This window comes from Triticum aestivum, chromosome 6B, assembly GCF_018294505.1.
Source record: "Triticum aestivum cultivar Chinese Spring chromosome 6B, IWGSC CS RefSeq v2.1, whole genome shotgun sequence".
Classification (NCBI taxonomy): Eukaryota; Viridiplantae; Streptophyta; class Magnoliopsida; order Poales; family Poaceae; genus Triticum; species Triticum aestivum.
This window is the reverse complement of record NC_057810.1, coordinates 713244440-713255065: the sequence shown is the minus strand read 5'-3', so window position 1 is coordinate 713255065 and position 10626 is coordinate 713244440. Positions and strand designations below refer to the sequence as shown.

The window sequence follows — 10626 nt, the reverse complement described above, 5'->3', positions numbered from 1 at the left end:
GCCTCCAAATCAGCTAAATCGAAGCTAAACGGTGGTATATCCCGCTAAACCTGTTGAGCTTTTTTTTAGATGGGATGCCATTCATTTTTTTTTTAAGATGGGATGCCGTTTAGTTTGGCCCTGCGAAACCACTATAGCGCCATTATTTTAAACTTTATATGTTTTACCTATTGGTTGCTTAGTGGTTAGTGGCTGTGCCGGCCGGAGGATGTGTTTACAATACATCAAAATTGGAGATCTCTATATAATTCAGAAGAAGTGTACAGAGCATAAGGCTGTCTGCTACTTCTCCGATTGTCCCATGCCAGATACGTCCACCATCTGATGTGTGCTAGACAGTTCGATCCATTACGATACAAGGAAATATCTAACGACATGTGGGCTGTGAATAATTGTAGTTTCCCTTAGATAATGTACTAAGCTTATTTTCCTCTCCCATGAAAAGGATAAAAAATGACGTAAAAATATGGGACATAACAAACACATGCATTGATCAATCCTGCAAAGATTTCACATAGAAATCCAACGCCAAATTCCAAACTTCCATACCGTAAAAAAACATTCCTTCTGTTCCAAAATAAGTGACTCAACTTTGTACTAATTTTGTACTAAAGTAGTATAAAGTTAGTACATAGTTGAGTCACTTATTTTAGGACGGAGGGAGTATATGACAGTATATAGTTCTATGCTAGTAGCAACCAGTTTCAGTTGCGCCGAACGGAAGAAAAGGGCAAACGAACAAAACAATTTCATATGATGCAAATGGCATTTTGCAATTTAATTGCAATGGCATCACCAGAATTGCCAAATGGAGATGCAGCATGAGTGATGACAAATAGAGCGGCAGTTGCAATTGCCAATTGAGTGCCACATGTATCATGCATGTAGTATCACAAACTAAGAAGAAGAAAGAAAATGTCTCCCCCAGCTCAATAAATACCTCCACCAGCACCACCAGCCATTTGCCTGCACTTCACAGGCCCTCATCATCTTCCATCCCTCCAAAAACATCACTTGCACACATAGCTGCATGCAACCCAACAAAAAATCTGACTAGGAAATGTCAAGTGAGAAGGACATGGGGGGGGGGGGGCAAACCACTTTGCAAAAACAACCCCAGCACTGTCCTTGTGATCTCCAACCAGGGGCCCAAGCACAATAATCCATCATCCACAGGGGCTTTTATGCAAACATCACATGCTTTATTAGTGAGAAGGCCAGGCGAAAATGCCAAGAACAAGAGGAGATCAGTGAGAAGGCCAGGCGAAAATCCCCACACCACCGGCCGAGAGGAGACGAGACGAGCTCCGGCCCCCTTCAAGAACAAGAGCGAGAAGGAATCCGGGAGCAGGAGGGAATAAAGCGGCGGCCGGAGGAGACCGGAAAGGCCGAGGAGAAAAAAGGTACCTTTGGCTCGGACCCTCCCGGCCGGCACAGTGATCATCACGAGCCCGCCGGCAGCCGCCCCCAATCCAATCCAATCCCCCCCAAAAGGAGCAAGCCGGAGCGAGATTTGCTCGATCCGCGCTTGATTCCTTTCCTTTTTTTCTGCTGTTGCGGGGATAAGCTTTGTTTTCTTCTTCTTTTAAGTTTTAACTGCCGCCGTTGTTGAGAAGCTCCGGCGAGGATGGAGAAGGGGATGGATCCGGCGCTGCTGGACAACATCATCGCCAGGCTGCTGGAGGTGAAGAGCCTCAAGCCCGGGAAGAACGCGCAGCTGTCCGAGTCGGAGATCAAGCAGCTCTGCGCCGCCTCCAAGGAGATCTTCCTCGCGCAGCCCAACCTCCTGGAGCTCGAGGCCCCCATCAAAATCTGCGGTAATCCCTCCATCCCTCCCTCGATTCATCCGTCTCTCCCTCCCCTTCCTCCAAGGAATGCCATCTCGGGGGATCGGTCTCGCTGGTCAACGCGCGGTAGGTGGCTGCTTCGCCATGTTTTTTTTCTTCGGGGCCGGGGAGTCCGGTAGAGATTCATCGTCTGCAGTAGCTCTCCTCTAGTGATTCCAGCACTAATTGGGAGGATGAAACTCACTTTGAATCTTCGGCTCATAGTAGAAAGGTGCTAGTGCTTGTCTTGAAGCGATGGTCATGTTCTCCATCTGGGGGTTAATTTGCAAGGTATTGGATGTTGTACTGGGTGTGCCGAGTGCTTCTTGGTGAGTCATTGGGGCATCAATGGGGTTTATGATGGATTAACCATGCTTGCCAAGTTTTTGGTGCTTTGGAATCTGACAAATGCCAGATTTAGTTGGGGCTCTGTTCATAATGGAAAGCTGCCGATGTTTTATTTGATTGATGGGTCCATTCGGGATTTGATGGTATTGATTGACTTTTGGAGAGCCATAGATCATGAGCCTTGTTTATCATTGTGCAAGTTGTAAAGCAGTATATTTATCCATTCAGGATTTGTTGTTGTTGATTAGCTTTGGAGAACCGTAGATTATCCATTTTGTTTTATCATTGTGCACAGCTGTAAAGCGGTAGTATATTCATCCATTCAGGATTTGATGCTATTGATTAACTTTGGAGAACATGTTGTTTATCATCGTGCACAGTTGTAAAGCAGTATATTCAAACAAAAGGCTTGCTTTGGTAGTTAACTGTAGGCTGGAGAATTGGCATCCCTCGCCATGTATATAAGAGTATCGGATGGTTAGTTGTTCAGCTAGCTTATTGTCAAAGTGTTCGGTTTCAGAATTAAGATGAACAACTGATGATTGGAGTTTCCGTTTGCTGACGAAGCACAGCTGTTTTAGTTCTCTAAATGTTTTTCTTTCATATTTCTCACTGTTACACTTCAGGCAATGGTTGTGTATATCAGGTCTATGTGTCATTTTATTTAGCCTAAAGTTATGGTATATCACTCTATGTCATACATGATACACTGCAATGATACGCAAGGCTTTTGCGTATTCACAGAAAAAACAAAATATATGTCATACTAGATTCTTACAGCAGAACATTTTTGAATAAAAATATTCAACAACTTCTGTAATTTTTTTCCTTCTGAATCTGAGTGTTAATTTAGAGAAGCTTGATCAACTTACTGAAAGCTCCATACTAATGTCAATATTGCATAAATTATTCTGATCAGGTGATGTCCATGGCCAATATTCTGATCTCCTGAGGCTCTTTGAATATGGTGGATATCCTCCTCAGTCCAACTATCTTTTCTTGGGCGATTACGTGGACCGAGGAAAGCAGAGCCTTGAGACAATATGCCTTCTTTTGGCTTATAAGGTCAAGTACCCTGAGAACTTCTTTCTTCTAAGGGGAAACCATGAGTGTGCATCAGTAAACCGCATCTATGGATTCTATGATGAGTGCAAGCGCAGATTCAGTGTGAAACTCTGGAAAACATTTACAGACTGTTTTAACTGCTTACCGGTATCAGCATTGATAGATGAAAAGATTCTATGCATGCATGGAGGTCTTTCCCCAGAGTTGAACAAGCTGGATCAAATACTCAACCTCAATCGCCCCACGGATGTGCCTGATACTGGGTTACTTTGTGATCTTCTTTGGTCCGATCCTTCCAATGAAGCGCAAGGGTGGGCTATGAATGATCGAGGTGTCTCTTATACATTTGGACCTGATAAAGTGGCTGAATTTCTTGAGAAGCATGATTTAGACCTCATCTGCCGAGCCCATCAGGTGCACTATGCTCAGAAAACACCCATCACATTATTTTCCTTGTCAAGAGTATACATTGATTAGTTGTTTTATGCATATTGGAATCCAGGTTGTTGAGGATGGCTACGAGTTCTTTGCTGATCGTCAGCTAGTAACAATATTTTCGGCGCCTAATTACTGTGGAGAATTCGATAATGCTGGTGCCATGATGAGTGTAGACGAGACGCTGATGTGCTCCTTCCAAATACTCAAACCTGCAAGGAAAATGTTGCCTGGTTCAACTAATAACAAGTCTGGCTTCAAGGTATGCATAACTAACATGGGAACAATTGGTATTTTGTCATATACATATATATGTCTCCGTGCTTACCTGCCGTTTCCCTTAAAAATAGCCCCATGCTATATTTACATGCTATTCTGTACAAATATATCATTTGGTTGTCTGTTAACCTGCAAAAGATCTGAAGTAAGAACAGAGATATGCTAATGGAGTCATTCACTGCAGAATTCTTCACATATTTTCTGTACAGGATTAGTACAACACTTCTTTGACCACCAGATGCCAGAACCGCAGATGCACTGTAGATTTTCTTTCTTTCAGTGTATGCGATACAGTGATACTAGTATCAATGCACTCTTTAACTTTTTGCCTGCAATTCCCAGAACGCTTGTTTCTGTTTGTCCTATCTCCCATGCACTTGAATGCACTCGGATTCTCATAGTAAGAATATATTGCTTAATGATACTGCCAAGTTGGCTCAAGTCAACCAAATGTGTTAACTAAGCTTACTTCCCCTCATATTATATTGGCGTAGGCATACATTGACTTTGTCACTTGCCGATTACAATTAGTTCTTAGCTCTGACTATTGAAATTCGACCCTACAACATTCTGATGCGGTAATGCTTTATTTACTCTTGGGGAATTTTTAATCTATTGAACTATGGTCATGTGTAAGACATGCTGGAGTCAAATTGCTTTGGAATACGTGTAAGCATATTGCAATTTCTAGTTCAATGGCAGTGCATGTCATTATCATCGAGGGCATAATGGTGTCAGACATTGACCTCACATGACAGTTCAACCATTATCTGGTGTTATCTACCACCCTTTCTTTCTTACGATGACATTGTGTCTTTGACCTACCTTCTCTTGTCCCCCACTCAGTGTGAGTGGCAGTATCAGAACAAGGATACGATAGCTGGTCCGCGAAAGTGGAGGGGATGAATAGTTAATTTCCTGCTGATAAATCTGATATACAAAATCCAAGGAACATAAATCTTTATGTGCTTAAATGAAGAACACATCCGTTCACATAAGAACAAGAAACATCCCTGGTGCTGAGGTGTGTTGCTTGCGCATGGGAATCCATCTATCAACCTGTACTAGACTGGCCTAAATGTCGTACTAACTGGGAAAAAATAATTTTTGACATATGCCACTGGCCGTGCGAAAATAATCCTCAGTTGTACATCAGATTTCTCTATCAATGATAATGGGTTCTCTCTTGATGTATCAGCTAACCTTCAGTTATTGTCTTTTTTTCATGTTTGATTAGTCAATGAGAGGATGGTGACGGTGGCACGGCGATTGGTGAGCAAGCTGTGGTCTCATCTGCAGGCAGGCGCGTGCCTACCACGAGCGGCTGCGACTAACCGGCGTTTTCGCCGATGCCTCGAGCCCGGACCGGAACAAGAACGCAGATTGTACAACTCTCTCGTCGATGGACTGTACATCGTTCATGTCGGATTAACACTTGTTGTAATGTATTATTGTTTTTCTACCGTGCGGATCTCTTTATCGTGCGAGAGGACGATGTGAATGGAACTGTTGCTCCTCCTTCCCCCCCTCTAAATTCAAAGGATTCAGGCAGGCATACGCCAATAAAAACTGGTAAGAGTCTTGGGTGCTGGCTGTGGGATCTTGAGACAGGGAGAAGCATTGCCTGTGGCTCTGAATTCGAGCTTGTTCGTGTCTGCGGTTTGCATGGTTCGAGCTTTGCGCAAGAATCTCGATGCACTCGGCATTTGTTGTTTTGTTGCTGTTCCATTTAACTGTGTGTCTGGATATATGTTCTCTTCGGAGAATATGTTTTTCTGTTTCGATAACCCGAGATGAAGAGAATATGTTTTTGTTTTGATAAACCGGAGACAAAAAGCGGAGGAATAGGTTATGTCGAAAAGATTGCATGATGTACGAAAGATTTCTTCGACGGTCTTTTTTTGCAAAGCTGGAGGATGACAAATGCTGAAGAAGAAGAATCCGATTCGCCATTGCGACAGCCCTCACTCAGTCTGAGACATGATGTAGTGTCAAATGGGACTAGACACATCCACATCATATGAAGAAGACACCAAAATGGTTGTCTGCTCACATCCAAGACAATTTTGACAGCACAAAAAAGGACAAAAATCCACGGAAATTCAGAACACATTACACATTTGGAAATAGGTAAAACGTAGGGTTACAAAAAACGAATTTAGCTCGAGTCCAGCAGGATTTTTAGACTATGTTTGATTACACTAGGAAGAACATGGTGGCCTTTTGAGAGGCTGGAAACGACGAGGATTTCCTTACCAAAATGCGGCACAAATCTTCGTTGCGTGCAGGACCGAGTTAGATCCTGGTTGGCATGATCCGAGCTTCGTGCAAGGATCGTTGTACTCGCGTGTCATGTTGTCTTCCCTTCAGGATTTTTTTGGGCATTTGCGGTTCGATTTAAACCGCGCTGGTCTTTGAAACTCTGAATGTGTGGTTTGAATTTAGTCAGTTTTATTCTTCGGGAGGACCTTTTTTTTTTAGAAAAGGAGGAAGACCCCCGGCCTCTGCATCTGGGCGATGCATATAGCCATTTTATTAATTATTAAACAAGACCTTACAAAGTCATACAACAATAAGACTAAGCCACCGTCTAAGCAACATCTGTTGCTACTCCTATCCAGTTGATGAAGGGGCGCTGATAGTCTGGGCCTAATACCAAATAGACCTCGCAGCCAAACCTAACATCTAAGACCTGATGTCCCAACCAGGACGCCTACCGGGGATGGGCACCCACCAGTCCGGCGTGCTCCTCAACCAGGACGCATGCCGGGTATGAGGCTGCCGCAGCCACCTGCCACCGATCCATCTTCAGAGTTGTACTGCTGCATGTACCTTGCCCGGTCTAGCTGCCGCCGACGCCAGACAGCGTCGACCTCCCGCGCGAGTCCATCATCGCACATCAGACGCCTAATCTCCGGGGCACCATGCCATTGCGATCTGACACCATAAATATGTATGATGAAGCACCGCTCCTCCTCTTGTCACCTTTAGCCATCACTTGCTCCAAAATGATGCCCCCATGAGGAAGAACGATACTAAGGACGCCATCATCATCCGATCCGGGAGACCCAGATCTAGGGTTTCTCCCGGAGCATCTCGAGCCTGATGACGCCAACTGCAACAACGATGCCTCGACAAGGAAACGACATCAAAGACGCCGCCATCGTCTGCCATGACCATAGTCAGCGCGATTTTCATCGGCAGTTGCGCCACCGGGCGTACGCCGCCGGCCTCGCTGGTCCCTTCAACCGTAGCAAACTCCCAAAACGATGCCCTGAAGAGGGACTACGGCACAAAAGCACCACCATCGCTCGATCCCATGGAGATCTAGGGTTTCCCCCGGAGTTGCCCGAGTTGTCAAGGACCAAACAAGGATGGAATCCCGCAGATCCGTCCAACTGCCGACATGTCACACTCGCCATCGCGCCGACCGTGACCCAGAGACCAAGCTCACGCCTGGGCCCAGATCCGGCCGCGCCACCACCGATCTGGTCACGCCGCCGCCATCTTGAAGCCGCCTGTCATGGGTATGGGATCGCCGGAACGCCGCCAGCCACCGCAGTGACGCCCGGCCGCACGCCACGCTCCGGCCCGGGGGCGTCGGCCCGCGCCAGCTCCTCACGAGCGGGGAGGGCACCTAGTCCCCGCCGCCGCCGGCGACCGCAAGGCTTTGCCTGGCCGCGCCCTCAGGCGGCGGCGAGGGAGGAGGAGGACGAAAGGGGGAGTCGGGGGCGACGGGATCTGGGGGCCTCCCAGCCGCCGCACGGGGGCGACTCGGCTGTCGTTCGTGCCCTTCAGGAGGACCATGGATCCTGATTCAAGTTAATGTTTTCTTGAGAGCATATGTTTTTTGTTCAAGGCCAATAAATGGCAGATGAAAAGAAGAGATGACGCATCGGAATAGATCACGTCGAAAAGATGATCAAGAGTCGAAAGATTTGATCTACACGAAGCCTCTCTTCATCAGTCTTTTGTCGCAAGCGAGAGGCAGAGAAATGTTGCACAAGAAGAATCTGATTCGCCATTGCGACGGGCCTCACTTGGAGTTAAAGAGACATGATGCAACTGTCAAATGGGATCAGACACATCCACATCACAGGAAGAAGAAACAAGAACACTTTCTCTACTCTCATCCATGATCGACGATTTCATTGACACAAACAACACATTCTTGCACCTTCAACAATTTGGAGTCGATGAAAATTTTCCTAGGAAACATGGTGCCAAAAATGATAATCAAACTTCGCAGGGATTACACTTGTTAGAAATCCTCTGAACTAGTAAATGACAAATGAGACCCAACGCCCCTTCTTGCTCTGTTTCACAAAAAGAACCTGATTCGACGTTGCGACGGGCCTCGCTGGAGCCAGAGAGACATGATGCAATTGTCAAATGGGACTGGACACATCCACATCACATGAATAAGAAAGAAGAACAATTTTCTGCTCACATCCAAGATGAAAAATTTCATCAACCCAAACGACAAAATTGTCGAGGCTCTTTGATTCATAGGACCCCGATAACGCAGAAACGGGGGATGGGAGATTTGCAATTTAGGCCCCGTTTGGAAGAAAGGAAAGACAGAGACATTTTGGAGGATAGGAGTCAATATAAATTTTTCCTAGAAAATTCTACAGGGATTGCAGTTCACATGAATCCTCTGAACCAGATGAGGTCAACGCCCCTTGATCTGTTTCAGTGTGGATGGACTCTTCCTGACAACAAAGCTGATGAATCTTGTCAGATGTAGGAGTTCTGCACCAAGCCTTTTTTTTTTGCTAAATGGTGAGAGAGATGGATCTGTGCACATCATCAGTAAGCTAGATTTTTGTGAATCGTTGCATCGTCGGCCTTTCTGTTCCAATTAACTGTGTTTGCCCGAATATATTTGGTATAATTATTAGGTAGTGAGAATGTAATATTTCTCTATCAGAATCCTGACACCGTAGATCCTGATTTGAGTTATAATGTCTTTGGAGAATATGTTTTTCGTATCGATGAACTGGAGACAAAAATCGAAAAGATTGGATAATGTACGAAGGATTTCGTCATCGGTCTTTTCTTGCAAAGTTGGAGGCTGAGAAATGCCGAACAAGAAGAATCCGATTCGCCATTGCGACAGGCCTCGCTCAGCTAGAGAGGCATGATGCAATGTCAAATTGGGCTAGACACATCCACATCACTGGAAGATGACACAACAACAACACAAACGACGACAAAATTCGAGGGCCTATTTGGCTTACAAAATTGCAGGACAAACTACACATGGAAATAGGTAAAACATAGACTGCAAAACAAAAAAAAATCAGCTTGAGTCCAGCAGGATTGAAACCATGTTTGATTATACACTAGGAAGAACATGGAAACGACAGATATTTCCTTACAAAAAGCGGCGCGAATCTTTTTCATTTACCTGCAGGACTGAACTAGATTCGAGCTTCGTGCAAGAATCTTTCTACTCCTGCTCTTTGTGATCTTTCTGGGTACTTGCGGTTCGATTTAAACCATGTTAGTCCGAAAATCTGAATATGGTTAGAATGTAGTAAGTCTTATTATTCGGAAGGCACCGTGGATCCTGATTCAAGTTAATGTTTTCCTGAGAGCATATGTTTTTGGGGTTCAAGGTTGATAGGTAATGACAGCTGAAAAGAGGAGATGACGCATCGGAATAGGTTCTGTCAAAGAAGATGATAAAAGTGGATCGATTTGGACGTTGCATTTCTTCATCAGTCTTTTCTTTTAAGTGAGAAGGCGGTGAAAGATTGCACAGGAAGAATCTGATTCACCATTGCGACGGGTCTCACTCGGAGTCAAAGTGACATGATGCAATGTCAAATGGTACTAGACAAATCCACATCATTGGAAGAAGAAACAAGAACGGTTTCTCTACTCTCATCCAAGATCCACAATTTCATCGACACAAACAACACATTCTTGCACCTTCAACAAGTATGAAAATTTTCCTAGGAAACACCATGCCAAAAAAAAGAAGAAAAAAAAATCAAACTTTGTGTTGCAGGGATTACACTTATCAAAGATCCTCTGAACCAAATGGCAAATGAGAGCCAACGCCCCTTCTTGCTCTGTTTTGGTGTTGATGGCCCGACATGGTTTTTGTTAACAAAGCTGAACCTTTTCACACACAAAATAAATATGTGGGTGGAGAAAATGTGGCCTAAAAGAACCTGATTCGTCGTTGCGCTGCGCCTCACTAGACATGATGCAATTGCCAAATGGGACTGAGGCATCCACATCACAGATCCAATATTTCATCAACACAAACAGCAAAGTTGTCGAGGATCTTCGATTAGCAGGAATTCCGAAAAACGCAGAAATGGGGAAAACTTCACAGTTTAGCGTCAACTCAGATCCAGCAAGGACTAAAACTGTTTGCACCTTTCTTCGAGAGGTTGGAGTCGACGGAAATTTTCCTGTGAAACGCAGCGTAGCGCCGACCAACGATTTCCCTATGAAATTTTCAGGAAATCGTGTGGGGATTACAGGTGCCAAAAATCCTCTGTTTCAGTGTGGATGGATGGACTCTGCCTCACATTTTCCACTCACATGCTTTTGTCAACAAAGCTGCTGAATCTTTTCAGATGTCACAAAGCTGGGTCTGTGTAAACTGAATCACAAACCACTCATGTGCACATCAGCAGTAAGAACCAAGAAC

General features: G+C 44.9%; 1 protein-coding gene across 2 annotated transcripts; it reads left to right on the top strand.

Annotated features, from left to right (window-relative positions):
• The first annotated feature begins 1159 nt into the window (after positions 1-1159).
• Positions 1160-5415, top strand: LOC123139901 (serine/threonine-protein phosphatase PP1). Of its 2 annotated transcripts, none has more exons than XM_044559609.1 (5): positions 1160-1403; positions 1617-1817; positions 3094-3653; positions 3742-3936; positions 5191-5415. In XM_044559609.1, exons 2-5 carry the CDS (start codon positions 1628-1630, stop codon positions 5206-5208), a joined length of 963 nt encoding a protein of 320 aa, XP_044415544.1. In that variant the 5' UTR covers positions 1160-1403; positions 1617-1627; the 3' UTR covers positions 5209-5415. The 2 variants fall into 2 exon arrangements, with proteins under 2 accessions (XP_044415544.1, XP_044415545.1); XM_044559610.1 differs by having other exon boundaries at positions 1214-1403; positions 1591-1817.
• The last annotated feature ends 5211 nt before the right edge of the window (positions 5416-10626 follow it).

Coding starts and splice junctions, on each gene's coding strand:
- LOC123139901 (XM_044559609.1), top strand. CDS start 1,628: ATGGAGAAGGGGATGGATCCGGCGCTGCTGGACAACATCATCGCCAGG. Junction 1,818..3,093: donor GGCCCCCATCAAAATCTGCG/GTAATCCCTCCA, acceptor TATTCTGATCAG/GTGATGTCCATGGCCAATAT. Junction 3,654..3,741: donor TCATCTGCCGAGCCCATCAG/GTGCACTATGCT, acceptor ATTGGAATCCAG/GTTGTTGAGGATGGCTACGA.